This window comes from Zalophus californianus, chromosome 1 (assembly GCF_009762305.2).
Source record: "Zalophus californianus isolate mZalCal1 chromosome 1, mZalCal1.pri.v2, whole genome shotgun sequence".
Classification (NCBI taxonomy): Eukaryota; Metazoa; Chordata; class Mammalia; order Carnivora; family Otariidae; genus Zalophus; species Zalophus californianus.
Genome location: NC_045595.1, coordinates 87,901,774 through 87,917,495, shown reverse-complemented (window position 1 = coordinate 87,917,495; position 15,722 = coordinate 87,901,774). Strand labels below are relative to the sequence as shown.

The 15,722-nt window shown below is 43.6% G+C and overlaps 1 protein-coding gene across 7 annotated transcripts in view; it reads right to left on the bottom strand.

The window, feature by feature from the left end:
* Positions 1-15,722, bottom strand: part of NEK11 (NIMA related kinase 11) — a 243,966-nt gene that overhangs the window by 22,157 nt on the left and 206,087 nt on the right. The window contains exon 16 of one of the 7 annotated variants that reach the window (XM_027583555.2): positions 8,903-9,011. The exons of 5 other annotated variants lie outside the window; for them this stretch is intronic. In XM_027583555.2, coding sequence (XP_027439356.1) covers positions 8,903-9,011 — 109 coding nt within the window. Of the gene's footprint in view, positions 1-8,902; positions 9,012-15,722 lie in introns of those variants that run through there. One more of the 7 variants, XR_003518010.2, reaches the window with a different exon arrangement.

Sequence of the window (15,722 nt, the reverse complement as noted above, 5' to 3'; positions counted from 1 at the left end):
GCTTCTCAGTAAGAATGACACACAGATTTGTGAAGCGTTTTATGCTTTTAGGGTAACTGAGAGGCGATGGATGTGTAAACTAAGCCTATTGTGGCAATCATTTCACAATACCTACACACATCAAATCATCACGTGGTACACTTTAAACTTACATAATGTAAACTTGGAGGCAGAATGTTGTGGGGAATACATGGAAATCTGTGGTGTGGGGCAAGTCAAACATACCGGGAAGGATGGTTTGGATGTGCGTTTCTAATCTCCCTGGGCACAGGATTCACCTGAGGCGCTTGTTTGAAAATGCAGATTACAGGGTGCCTGGGTGGCTCAGTCGTTAAGCATCTGCCTTCAACTCAGGTCATGATCCCAGGGTCCTGGGATCGAGCCCCGCATTGGGCTCCCTGCTCAGAGGGAAGCCTGCTTCTCCTCTCCCACTCCCCCTGCTTGTGTTCCCTCTCCTGCTGTGTCTCTGTCAAATAAATAAATAAAATCTTCAAAATAGAAAAAGCAAATACTGATTCAATGAGTCTGGCTGGGGCCTGGGAATCTGCATTTCTAATAGGCTTCCGCGCTGCTGCTGCTGCTGGTGGTGGTGGTCTGGGACCACACTGTGAGGACCAGCACTCAGCTGACAAAGCCTGCTTCCAGAAACAACAGGCAGGAGCATTTGTAATCAGCGGGAAGGGCTGTGAGCATGACTATCTGGAGCCAAGACTGCCTCCTGCAGACGTTACACACAAGGTGATGAATGTCATGGGCTGGCTCGCTCCGGGACGACTGCTTTCCCCACCCAAGTCAGCCTGGCCCCCAGCAGCACCAGGACCAAACAAATGCTGCATTCACACCTATGCTGGTTTTTTTCCCCACTCCTGCAGGAACCCTGACCTCGAGATCAGATATTTTATTTGCTTCATCCCCAAAGTAATGACGTCTGCCCCACAGAGTCCTCCAACATCGCCTTGGCTCCCGTACCGCCTGGTGCTGATGACACTGTTCCAGGTGTAAGTGGCAAGTTGCCCCCCGAAGTTCCGTCCCGAGGGTGCCCACAAGCTGCCGCGGGCGGGACGGAGGCCACACCGCCTCGCCTTCCCTGCGGGCTGAGAACAAAATGGCAACTATTGCCCAGCATTCAAGTCATTTCAGTAGGGCTTGACAGCATCGCCACTTCCTTTGGAATGAAACCAACAAAAGCTCCTCTACAACTTCTCCACGTTCCACAGTAAGTTTTCTGACGCGTTACATTCCGGCAAAGCTAGGATTATTGATGTATGTTTGGGAACCGGGACATTTTTATATCTAGTTCTTCCTGTAGGATGATTTCTTTGCCATCGGTCCTTGTAAATCAGGGGAAGTACAAATGCTAGCTTTAAAAATTCACAAGCTGAGGTTGACAAACATTTTTCACCTCTCTGATCCAAGCCAGCCAGCGTTTGATGGCGGCACACCGAGATTTTCTCTTAGTTTCCGCCTAAGGATAGCGAGACGGGAAGTTACCGGTAAACACGCGCGTGCGCACCTCCCCCCACCCCCCCACCAACGCGAGAGCTCAGGCTTGGAGCCTTCGGGAAACTGGTAAATGAATGGTTTCCTTTTCAAACATAATCAAAAGGACAAGACTCAGTGCAGGTCTTAAGAACTTTGTCACACAATGAGGCTGTTGTTCGCATTTAATAAATAGGTTCCATGTGAGTAAAAGGGTGTGTTTCTCTAAATCCTGGGGGGACATGCCGGGTTAGCTTTATGAGTGATAGATACAAATTAAGGAAACATGAGAAAAGTTTCTAATACGCTTGTATTCACTTTAAATTTTGCTCTAATAAGGGAACATTAAAAATATGATTAGCAATTCGGTTGTTTTTATGCTTGAATCATGCTTTCATTTGTATTAAAAAGTTCTATTTGAGCAGAAAAATCAAAGAGGCATAATATTTCTTCTCATTTTCAAGAAATCAAGCTGTTGAAACTGTATATTTATAATAACCACAAAACTCTTGTCTATCTGGTGTATGAAAGAAAACCAACAGTTTTCTGAGAGTTATCTTTACATACACACCCATAAAAATCTTTCTGTTTTGTGTTAAATGACTTAAGAGAATTATGAACATGGGAGTTGAGAGAGCCTGTCCCAGGACCACTTAACGTCAAGGCTCTTTCCCACCCAGGATGTTGAGGGAACTGCTCAGGTTTCATGGAGAAGCAAGAAGCACAGGAACACATCTGTTTGAAGAATGTGATGCGTGCCAGGTGGGCAAGTGGTGCCAGGTCATTGCCTCAGCTCCGTCTTCTGATGCTGGACCCAAGACTCTGTGGACAATTCTGCCTTGCCCACTACACCTTATTAGGCACCAATAATAGGAGGTGCTAGAGAGACTAGGGAAAGCTGGAGGAGAAAAGGGATTTGGGGCTCTGGTTCCAGTGGATGGCCTGGCACAGCTTCCAGCCAGCAGCAGCGGACTCCAGTGTGCGGTTTCTATCCCCCTCACATACCCAGCCTCCTCCTCCCCTTCACAGACACCAGCACCAGCAGCTGTCATCCTGTCTTCCAAAATCTGGGTACCATTCCATGGAACCCCTCCTCAAGCTCAGAAACACCAGCAGAGCCCAGGATTGGTGCCTACTTGGGGGTCTGCATCCCAGGCCCCCGGCCCCTCCTCTGAGCCTCCAAGTTTTTGTAGTCCCAGCCTCTTCATTTTACTTTAAATTTTTATTGTTATGTTAATCACCATACATTACATCATTAGTTTTTGATGTAGTGTTCCATGATTCATTGTTTGTGCATAACACCCAGTGCTCCATGCAGAATGTGCCCTCTTTAATACCCACCACCAGGCTAACCCATCCCCCCACCCCCCTCCCATCTAGAACCCTCAGTTTGTTTTTCAGAGTCCATTGTCTCTCATGGTTCATCTCCCCCTCCGACTTACTCCCCTTCATTCTTCCCCTCCTGCTATCTTCTTTTTTTTTCTTAACATATGTTGCATTATTTGTTTCAGAAGTACAGATCTGTGATTCAACAGTCTTGCACAATTCACAGCGCTCACCATAGCACATACCCTCCCCAATGTCTATCACCCAGCCACCCCCTCCCTCCCACTCCCCACCACTCCAGCAACCCTCAGTTTGTTTCCTGAGATTAAGAATTCCTCATATCAGGGGCACCTGGGTGGCTCAGTTGGTTAAGCGACTACCTTCAGCTCAGGTCATGATCCTGGAGTCCCGGGATCGAGTCCCGCATCGGGCTCCCTGCTCAGCGGGGAGTCTGCTTCTCCCTCTGACCCTCCTCCTCTCATGTGCTCTCTCTCTCTCTCATTCTCTCTCTCAAATAAATAAATAAAATCTTAAAGAATTCCTCATATCAGTGAGGTCATATGATACATGTCTTTCTCTGATTGACTTATTTCACTCAGCATAACACCCTTCAGTTCCATCCATGTCGTTGTAAATCCAGCCTCTTCATTTTATTCTCCTGGTCCGCAGTGGGAGCTGCTCCCTGTAGTTGCTGCTCCATGATATGCCAGTGTCTTCTTTTTGTCTTTTTAGTTCCCCTAATACTTGGACAACGACTCATTTATAAATTCTTTCCACTAAAGTAATTGCTGTGGTTTCTTTCTCTTAATAGGGCCTTCGCTGATAGATGAGCTGAGAGAGAGGCTGGCTAGGATTCCTTTCCAAGATACAACATTCATAGCATAGAAGAAGCATAGAAGAGTTCCCCATAAGATTTGTTGTACAATTTGATATTAAATCAGGTATGGGTCAAACTACCTGATCCTTATTTGGAACATCAGAAATGAGCACAAGAGACACCTAGTAACTCTTGAAGGTTGTTCCTTCAAGTTTCCACCTCCATCTACTGCTGTCTGTGCTCTAAAACGGTAAACAGGATGTGAGGCAGTGTGAGATGGTGGTTACAGTAGTCTCCAACTTAACTTTCTTAAGGCAACACACACACACACACACACACACACACACACACACACAGTTTTTTCTATGGAGAAATTGGAAGAAAGGAACGAAAGCAACAAGAGATTTCTGGAGATGAATCTGGAGATTCACAGCCAGAATTCCAGGTATGGTTAGATGAAGAAAATGATACGTCATTATAAGAATAAATGCCAGCATTGTTGGGTTGGCAGCTGACACTTACTTCTCTATATAGTAGACTAAAAAGTAAATGTAGCTTGATTTGAAAACCTTTTAAATGAGTGGGGAAGGGCGCCTGGGTGGCTCAGTTGGCTAAGTGACTGCCTTAGGCTCAGGTCATGATCCTGGAGTCCCAGGATCGAGTCCCGTATCAGGCTCCCTGCTCAGCAGGGAGTCTGCTTCTCCCTCTGACCCTCCCCCCTCTCATGTGCTCTCTCTCTCTTTCTCTCTCAAATAAATAAAATCTTTAAAAAAATTATAAAAAATAAATGAGTGGGGAAAACTGCCATTTCATTTATTTTTAGTAAAAGTACAATGTTGCAGTGCGACTTAATTCATATGTCAACCCAGGGGGCAGAACTATAACCAGAACTGCACTATTGTCATTGTAGGAGAAAAGCAACCAAGTGTTGTGTAAGTCCTGGTCGTGCACATTCCTCAGATCCTTTTGTGTGTATTGGTTCAAAACAGCAAGATTGCATATGGCAACAGTGACAGGAAACATTTCAGATTTGTTGCTTTGTCTATAACACAGGACAGTAAATACTCCCTATGTCTTGTCTCTTGTCTACAGATGATAAAACTAATCTCAAAGACATAATGCAACTAGCTCAAGGTCATATAATTGTTGAGTGGCAAAAAGCTGAGTTTGTACCTGGGTCTCCCTGACTCCAAGAACCGAGCTCCTAATGTCTCAGGTCAATCACACATCCTCAACCAACTCTTCCTCCCATTTTGTTTTTAGGTAACTTCTTTGGGGGTGATTACCATTCTACGGACAAAACTCCCAAGTTCTTGGGTGACTGTAGTCTGGTTACTTTCTGAGCTTTTCTTACCTACCTATTATTTATGACAGTTTCTAATATTTTCCTAAGATAAATTAAGCCAACCAGTTCTTTAAAATAAAAAATAAGTTTAAAATATCTCTAGCCTTTGTGGCCTTATATTGAATTAGCCAGTAGCTCTCTAAAGCAATAGCCAGTGGTTTACAATTTTTGCTAAATCTTCACTTTCTCCAGGATGTTTATCAATAGACCTTACTGATTTGCATATACCAAATGTTTGCAAGAGTTATACTCTTCAATGATCCTTTTCAGTGCTGGTCTAGAGTGTCCCTTCCAAGTGGCAAATCTGCTGCCTTAGCCCGGTGATTAATACTTCTGCTCTTGCATAATCACCCATTTTCCCAAACATTATTCACTCATCAATATTCAGTCAACACCATGGAATACAACGGTGTGCTTCTGTATGCTTTATTGCATTTAATTCAAGGTTCATAATAAGCCAATGAGAGCAGGCAACATTATCTCTCTTGTTCTCTGGAGCAGAAGGAGGCTCAGAAAGTTTAGGCAATTTTCTCAGAACTACAGAGCTGGGAAGTCACAGAGGTCATTTGAAAGTTCCAGGCTTCTAAATCCACAGGGCTGATACAGCTCTGGATACATGTAAACAAAGGATGAGGGATCCCAGAAAACCTACTGATCCACAGTAAAGCCCACGGGAGGGAAGAAATAACAGGGCCAGTGGATGTCTCTTTCTCCCTAACCATGGCCGAGGAAGTCTGAGGTGCTCATGCTGGGGAGCTAGAAGCAAATGCCACGCTGCGTATTTACAGGCACCCTATCAGGAGTATGGACAACAGCAGCTTGAAACCTCATTTTCAAGCAGAGTTTGGATGAGGCAAACTGCTTGAGATGCCCCAGTATGTTGTTATATGACTCCTGTCTGTCTTGTATTTGTCATTTTTCTGCACAGATACATACTGTATTTTTTTCTATCGATTTTCAGAAGCAGCCAAGAAACACATCCTGCTGAGCTGACACTCAAAAGGTACAGATGCCAGAGCCTCTGCCATTGCTTTTCACCTCTAAGTTTGAAAGCATATTTGTCATATAAAAAGGAAAATTTTTTAAATTAAAAACAAAAAACCCCTGAGATGCAAGAAATTTAAAAAATAAAATGAAATCTCTAGAAGGTAATAGCGAAATCATTCATCAGGTGATGGCGTCTACAAAATCTCTCCCCGTCTAGTCCTGAGAATTCACCTTGAAGGCCCCACTGTCTCCTCTCAACACCTCACGTCAAGCCTCACATGAAAACTCCGGAGCTCACTGCAGCCCTATAAGCTACCCAGAGAGACCAAACCTACCCATATCTGAAAACTGCCCTGAAGGCCCATTCTCCTCAAGCCCTCTCACAATAGAGCCAGGGGGATCATCAGAGATTTGTGAGCCACCTTTTAGAGATCTGAGGATGCAGTAAGGAAGAAAACCATTTTTGTAATGTTCCCATATTTCATTCATTCATCCACTCGTTCATCCATTGGTTGTTTACTGAGCACCTAATCTTTGTGCCGAGAAATCAGCAATGAACCAAAGAATCCTGTCAAGTCGTCTCAGTATCTTTTTCCTATGGACAGAATGCAATAAGGAAATCATACAATCATATCTGCCTTTCAGATTTCAATATTTCACCCTCACACTTCTGATCACGAAGTGTTTTCTCTGTAGCGTTCTTCAGGCTGTCTGGCAAAAGGCTCATCCCCTAAGTTAATTTACTCACTATCTGGTCTTCCACTTAGGCAGATAATAGTGTCACGAAAAACAAAACTAGAGGGCATTTTTCTTGTACCCGAATGTCCCAGTCTCTGAAGAATCTTGGTGTGATTTTAGGGGGAATGAAACGTCATTGTGTGGGAGTTGTGTTTAACGAGAACACCTTCCTGCGTTATTGCAGGCAGGGGGAGAGGAGGTCATTTTATGGTGACTCACAGTGAGTGTCATGGTGCCCACGCCTCTGGGCAGACCCACTTTAGCTGGATCTCAACTAGGAAATGACTCTTTTTATGCCAATGACAATGACTTCTTCTTCTTTTTAAATAAACTAAGTAACAACTTCAACTTCAGGGCCCACCTGTGTTACTTTGGTTTTTCCCAAAGATTGGGGAAAGTGTTGGGAAAAGATTGGGAAAGAGTGTCTTCCAATGAGTCTTAATATGGTTTTCCCCAAACCACGGCAGGTAGAATATTCATGCAGAGAACAGGAATCCTGATATCAGAGAGAGCTACAGGCCAAGCAAACAAGGGGAATTAAGTAGCACCTAGCATTTTACAGAATGCATTAGAGGGTGTATGAGTTATTAAAAACCAGCCAACAAAGAGAGCACTTAAATTGAATCTTGAGAATCCTCAGGTGCAAGTATAAATAAATTCTGCAAAGTATAAAAGGGCCCTGATACAAAGAGTAGGTCATCCTAGTCCAGAATAGAGTGGGACAGGGCAGAAGACTACCAGCAAAATGTGTACCATTTAAGAAGAAAAATCTAGACCAGACTGGAAGAGTCACTGTAAAAAGGTAATCCCCAGTTCTTAGAGAAGGAGATGGGAGTTTACTGTGCTCATTCTCTCTCATCCTCTTTCACTTAAGCCATCAGAATTTGTTCTTATAGTTTGTGTTCACAAACCGTTCACATGCCAGAGGATAATCACACTGAAAAAATCCTTGAGATGTTTTTAAAGAGTTCTGAGTTAAGAAACACCTGTGTGTTTTATTACATTAAGATTTTCCTGGCTATTATGGATAAGATTCTACTGCCAGTATATGGGCAAACCAACTGAGCAGAACTCCTGATCAGAGGCTGATGAAGCTCCATGTTAAGTTCTAGTGGATGCTATTCTGTGTCCTGCTTTTCTCAGACCATCTATAATAGTGATTGTGTTTAACACTCCTTGATTAGGAGTTGACCATAAAAATAGAAAGTCAAAACACTATTAATTAATGCATGGTTGTAGGGAAATATACTCATCAAATCAGCCAAGGGCATCCCTGTCATTTATTCCACAGAGAATTTAAATTAAAATCTGCCTTCAGTTTTGCTCTCATCCTTTCTTCAAGGGTCACATATTTTTTAATTTAAACAATGAGAAGCAAACATTTAATTCTAATTAAAATCAACAGATTGTAAATTCTCTAGGTAAGCCAACTTTTACCTTTAAATAGAGTTAGACCCCTAGGAAACTACACAGCTTAGTTAATCATCAAACAGCTTTTTATTTTACCAAAGAAGCCACCGTTATACAATTCACATCTGCATTTCCTGCAGAAGGATGTTGAGGGTAGGAGTTTACTCAATGTGCCATGTATAAAACCCCAAGTGAGGAGCCCTGTCTTCCATAAGGACCCACATTCACATTCCTGATAACGAGAGCTAAGAATTGTATCAGATTTCCCTCTTTTGACTTGACTTTCTAGCAGCTCAGGGCCACACTACACATTCAGCCACAGCAACCGGGCCACACAGAGTGACTTCCTCACTATGTCTCTGATCTCCATTTTCAATATATGTTATTCTGTAAGTCGTATTGTATATTACACACGATGTGAGAATGGATTAAATAAACGTCTCTCAGGTATTAGAGGTAAGCTGTGATCAGCAAAGCATGCTATTCATATGCATCAACTGGTAATTCCATTTTCAAATCCTTTTGACAAAGAGTTAGAGAATAAATTTTTCAGTAAAGTAGATTTTCAGTCTCTCAAAGGCAAAGACTGTCTTTTATTTCTCTCTTCATTATTCTCTGCAAATACCAGGGGCTCAGTCGATGCCACTGAAGGCAACAGGGGCTAACACTTACTTATTGAGCGTTTGGTTCATATTTCCTGGAACCTGATGTAACCTGGGAGGCTATCTGTGATCCTGAAATAGGAGGTGCAGGATAAGAAGTAGACGAAGAAGGCCTTGGTTTCTCCAATGAGCACTTACCTGCTCTTATGGAGGTGGGCAGACTCACCGGAGTCTGGGTGCATGATGACAAGATGTCCTGAGGCTCCTGCATCCGGTGCCGGGTGGCGCTGCTGAGAACTGGGCAGCACTGCAACAGCAGGAGACAAACCAGGGCCTCACCCAGGAGCACCCTGCCCCCACGCCCACCCAGCTGGTTTCCACGGCACAGGTGCGCAGAAGACGCCGCTTTCATATGGAGTCGAAAACACTATGACTCTGGTATTCTTCCAATTTTCCTAAGGTTTGCCCATTATTCTGTATCCGGCTCCACCCAGAGTGCTTCTGGCTATTGCCTTGGCTCACGCAGGTTACACAACAGTGACAAGATCACCTGTGCCCCTCCCAGCCAGAGGGGCTTAAGGAAGGACAGCTGCGACTCCCTGACTCTGCCATCTTATCAAGAGTCGGAAATAACATTTAGATTATTTTTTTGCAAATATCTTCATACTGTACTGTCAGGAGGAGCCTGCCTTCTTCCTAAGGTCCTATGATTTGGGAGCTCAGCTGTGACAGCTTGTTCCATGGCTGGGAATTGAAAAGGTCGGGTTGGATGCTTTCTTTTTCTAATTTGGCAAACTGAAAACAAATATAGCAATAAACACGCGACTTCCTGCTTAACCTGCGGTACCTGGTGGTGTTGAGGGTTTCCAGCGTCAAACAGATTGTAGATATTTCAAAATAATATAGGAACAGCTGTGTTAATTTATTATAGTTTTATCCTAAGTGTGCTTGATTGTTTCAAAATAATGTGCATTGCCCAAGCTGGGAAAAGGACAAATTTACTACAGTGGGAATCAAAGACATGTAACAAATTCAATTTATGGCTCTAAAAGGGAAAAAGTACATGAGCAAGGAAGAGTCAACAAGGGATACTAGACAGACTGAAGCTTTGATGCTTCTTACCTAAGTAGTCCTTGAACTTGTTTTCCCACCTGGTCCCCACTCCCCAGCCTTGGACATCTGTTTTGCAGTTGACAATAGCTAAAGGGCCCTCTTTAGGATTGTTTGCTTGGAATGCAGGATTTTAATTTTATGTAGGGAAAAAAAATAACAGAATAATCACTTCATAGACAATTAGACACCAACTCATAAAGTCAGGGGCCTGTAGAGTGGCCGTTGAAAGGATCCAGAAAGAGGTGTGAAAAGAGAGGAGAACATTTACTGGGTGCCCACTCAGGACTAAATAGAATGATATTTAGTACCTATGCGAATTATTTCTCTATCTTACAGGTGAAGAAACCAAGACTTGGAGAGGCAAAGGGACTTGTCTCAGACTACAGAGTAAGAAGAGGAGCCAAGTTGCAAATTCAGATTGTTCAAATCCTAAAATCCACCCCCACGCATTACAGCGATTTATCTATGATGCCTCCTGCTGTTACTGAAATGGAAAAAAATGGAATTTGGGTGCACATGTGTTAAGTGTCAGCTGGTACACACACATGCGTGTGCGTGCACACGCGCGCACACACACACACACACACAGTATTTAGAAAAAATACCTAGAGAAGATTTTTTCAGGGAAGGTGAGATTCTGAAGGCATAGTTGTGAGCAAAAGCCCAAGAAGTAGAGGAATGGCTAAGGTGTCTGACATGAGAACATTTTATTTTGCTCCTAAGAAAGGGATGAAAGCAAAAAAAAAAAAAAAAATGCTGGAAAACTGGAGTGAAGCTGGGAATGGAGACCTCTGGGAGGATAGTGGACTTTGGGCTATACCCCAAGATCCCCAGCTTTGGGGAGTGGCCCTGGCAGGGAGCCCTGAGCCCGCAGCCCAACTGGGGAACCGCCCTGATCCTGCAGCCAGTAACTGGTGGGCGTGGGTTTCTCAAGCTCAGCCCCCTCCCGTCAACTTGGGGCAACTTTGCAGGGTCATCCCAGCTTCCGCACATCCCATCTGGTCAACGATGTCTTGCTGAGACAGTACCACAGGCTCAACCTCTCTCCCTCTGCCCAGTCCGACTTCCTTCTCTCCCCCAACATGTATGGATCCAGAGAGCCAGCCCCAGTGCCGGGAACTTGCTGCAGGAAAATGATCTCAGAGCCTGCTTTCTGGTGAGTGTACCTGCAACAGGGGCTAAAGAGCACTTCTTTAAGAACAGGGATGCCTACGTGACTAGTTTGAAGTTGCTTAAGTCTTTGTGACATGACGCCTTTATCACTGGCTTTCAGATCTTCAAAAAAATCTAGCGCCCTCACAGATTATTTGGTTGAGTAGGAGTATTGGGGAAAACGGACAAAGAGACTAGATTTTCAGTCTAGACGAATATGGCACAGAAACGGGACAATGGAGACAGAAGATGAGATATTCATTACTTGTAGGGATTTGCAGAACTCCCAGGAAGGGCTGTGAACTATCATGGGATGTGGGCTTAGGGCTTAAGCCAAAATTGCCCAGACCTAAGAGGCAGGAACAAACTGGCTGACATGTGGGTTAGCAGAGATGAGGGGCTTTACCTTCATAGAAAGGGGCTCAGTAGTTCCTGGGCAGGGAAGTAGATGTAACAGGTCCAAGTGAGGGAGAAGGCATCCTCTGAGCAGTGCACGGACCTGTCCAACCCTTTGGAAGAGATGGGCCCCTCCTCTGAACTTCCTGGTTGTTGGCTGCGCTCAGGTGGCACCTGACATTCTCCCCAGTCTTGTGAATCATACTTCAAGTGTCCAGTCTCCCTAGTGAGGGTGTAAGGTGTCTCTCTTGCCTTGTGTCTTATGGCACTTAGTGCCTCACATAACAGACTCTTAAGAAAAACACAATCAATTGGTTGTAGACCTTGAGACAGCTAAGTAAGAAGTCTGACCAGCTCTGTAAAGGTTCTCTTAAACCTTGTATGTAAATTCGAAACCACTGCTCTCTGGACAAGAAGCCCTCATTTGCTGGTCATCAGGCCTTCCTTACAGACAAGTTTTTGTTTGTTGTTTTGAAATTGAAATGCTGGCTTCAATCAGCAGTTCCTTCAGAAGCGCTGCTGCCTGACACTGACCTTTTATTAAAGAGCGGGACTGCTGGAAGCATAACTAACACCTCTTCAGTGAGATTTGGAAAGCGGAGAAGAGAACATCACTTCATCTATTTCTCCACTGAAAGGTTATTTCAATCAGTGAGACAGAATGAGCTTTATTCATAAAGCACTTGGAAATCCTAAAAGACTTTATATTAAATATATTTGACAAAGGAGAAGCCTGGGCTGGGAGGATGAGATGCTGTCAAAATACAGATCTCAAACACCCACTAACTCAGAAAAGCATGTGATGGGGCCTAGGATTTGATAGTGGCAGACCGAGCCTGGAAGCCAGCTTTGGCCTTTCTGTAGCCACAGATTCTCAAAGTGGGGTGGCAAGTACTTACTACTACAAAGTGAGAACAAATAGGTTCCAGAATATGACACCAGGCATGTGGAAGGCTCATTGTAATTAAAAGGCACCTTTAGAATTCCTGATGGGACCCAGGCTTTTGTGTTACTTGGCTCCAACTGTCACCATCTGACTCTGGTTGTGGTTAGCGGCACTAGTTTTGGGATTAGCCATACTTTTATTCCAAACACAGCCTTGCCACTTACTAGCTGTGTGACCATGGGGAAGTTTCTTAACCTCCTGAAATACAACCTCTTTACTTATAAAATGGAGAGTCTTGCCATCTCACAGGTATGTGGTGAGAGCTGTATGTGGTGGAGGGTGTCTGTCTGTCTTAGCACACTCCCCTTATCACACCTCCTCTGTGCACTGAAAGCAAGCTTCCCTTCACATAAACATGGCTATGGCTTTGGTCCAATTCAGAACCTGAGCTGATACTATTACAAACCTCCTGCAACTCCATCTTGGAAGCATTTTTAGCAAGTGCTTAATGCTCCACCATCATTTTTCCAAGTAATTGCTACTGCACCATGAGCCATGTATCAGGTTAACAAGAAGGACAATAAAGGTCATGGGCTTCTCATCTTCAGTTTGACCTTCCTCGGTCAAGGTCTTCCTGTGATTGAAAGTGAAAGAAAAATTTCAAGAACTTCTGAACCAGCTAGCTGAGACTGAACCAATTACTATATTTGACCTCAATGTTACTATAGAACCTCCTTGTGCCTTCTGCAGCCTCTAAATAGTTGCCTTCGGCCCTCATCACAGCACTTGGCAGGGCTGTGCTCTGACCTTGCTCAGACCTTTCCAAACAGCTGACATGAGAGCTCAAGGATGGAATCTGTAGGAAACTCATCATAGCCCTGCAGCACTCAAAGAAGGCCCTGCAACCGCAGCAGCTAACACAAGATCTAGTGCCCTCTGGCCAAGGACGGGCCTCTGTGATGCACACACACAAATACACAAACCAGTGTTGAGCATCGAAGTGGCAAGCGCTGTGTCGGGCATGCCACACGGGTAAGTCACGAGTGCGTCCCACTAAACACACCAGGGCACTAGACAGCTCCGTCAGAACCACTTTGCTTCCCATCTTCCTCAACAAAGACTATCTGCTCACTGCCCACTTATAGGAGAGCAACGCCCATTTGGGCAAGATGCTGCACATCACCACACTGACTCCAGCTGGTCGCAACTAAGACCACTGACACCAACATCAACAGGCCTGGAAAGTGCTCTTCCTACATGTTAGGGAGTTAGGGCACCATGAATTTCTTCACCTCATTAAGATAATTCACACAAAGATCACTGGCTAAATGGCTACTGCCCCCCCCACATACACACACCCACACACCCACACCCACACACCCACACCCACACCCACACATCACTTTTTGTTAATCCACGTGTGCAACACCATTTGTCTCCCAATATACAATGTTTCTGGGGAAACTGGGTTGGAAAACTCAGCTGAACCCTGAGGCCAAAGAGGCTTCTTCCCTTCCACTCCAAATCTAGACTTTGAGACATTTTCTGAACTTGACTCTCAAGTGTGTTTACTGACAGAGATGAAAATACAACTTCCTAAATTCCAAAAAATATACCAAAAGCAAAGTTAAATAGACCCCACAGTAAAAGACTACATTTATAAAAGAGACAGAGAGACGGAGGGAGGGAGAGAAGGAGGCGGGGGGGGGGGGAGAGAAAGAGGGGAAGATAATAGAAAACATAAAATCCGAAAGTTTGATAACATACTCTGTGGGGAAACCAGAGAGTAGGCGCTTTCCTACATTGCCAGCTGGAATGCAAAAAGGCACTCGGAAATGCCTACAAGAATTATATATGCATTTACCCCTTGCTCAAGCAATCCCACCTCTAGAAATCTACCCCAAAGATAAAATGGAAATAAAACAAAAAAGCTGAATGCACAGGCTATTCATTTTGGTGCTATTTCTAATAGCTAAAGCTGGAAAAACCTGTACGTCCATCTAGGGGGCAGGGTGAATGAACAACAGTCCGTCCACACAAAGAAGACCGTGGAAGCTGTGAAAAGGAATGAAGTCTATGGCTACACACTACTATGAAGTAATCTCCAGGATATATTGCTAAGACAGAAGTGTCTATAATGTGCTACCAATTTCTTAAGAAGTGAGAGATAGGATGCCTTTATTTTTCAAATGAAAGGATGATCCGTAAAAAATTTTTTTAGATTATTCCCTCTTGGGGAAGGGAGAGAATAGGGTAAGGGATCAAGGATAGAAGCTATCTTCTTTAAATATACTTTTTTATGGAGTTGACTTTGGACCCATGGAACCACTTTACATAATTAAGAAACAAAAGTAATAAAACAAAAGCAGTTTCTAAATATTTGAAACAAACTTTTATATACCCATGCAGAGACTAATGATTCAGCTAAATATAGATGGGTTGCATGCATGTGAGGAAATTACTGAGGCGAAGGAAAGAACCATGCAGAAGAGTTATAAAGAGAAAAGTACTTGGCGCTCATGCAGGGCCAGGAATAGTGCCTCTTCACACCTGCCAAACTGTCCTTTATTATTAAACCTGACAACTCACTGGCCATTAGGTAGAGTATACAGAAGGGTCTCACCTCAGTAACGGGCAAAAATCAGCCATAGCTTTAAAGCTGCCCTGGTCCTACATGACAAAGCTCAGAAGTAAGACCCAAGTGTATCAAACTGTATCCCAGTAACTTAACTGAATCTTAAAACAAAGTTCAAGACTGCTTGTTGGAATACAAAAATAACCAGCAACAACAAAGTAAAATTCACAATGCCAGACATTCAGTCAAACATCACCTGGAATACCAGGAAGTAGATATTGCCTATAATTAGGAGAAAAAATCAATCAGTTGAAACCAACCCAGAAATGACACAGATATTAGAATTAGCAGACGAGGCCATTAAAATAATTAAACCATATTCTATTTGTTCAGGTAGCTGGAGGAAATATTGACTATGTTAATCAAAGACATGAAAGATATATATATTTTAGAAAAGACTCAAACCAAACTTCTAGAGAAGAAAACTTCAATGATTCAGGTGAAAAATACACTGATTGGGATTAATAGCAGATAAGACATTGCAGAGGAAAAGACTAGTTAAGTTGAAGACAGAGTCATAGAAACTAAAATGAAACAGAGAGAGGGGGAAAAAAAGGCCTCAAAACAAACAAACAAACAAACAAACAAACACCCCCAGAGCATTAGTGAGCTGTGGACAATGTCAAGAAGCCTGACATATGTATCATTGTATTTTCCAAAGAGGAGACACATGTCCACACAGCAAATATTTTCTTTTTCCTGTGCCTTGTGCATGAATTGTCAATGTAGAGGTGATTCAGAGTTGTGGTCACAAAGAGCTGCCATCCCTCTCATCAAGAAGATTTCTTAGGGCCCCAATGTTTTTCAGAGCATTGACTTTCCAACTGGAGAGATGG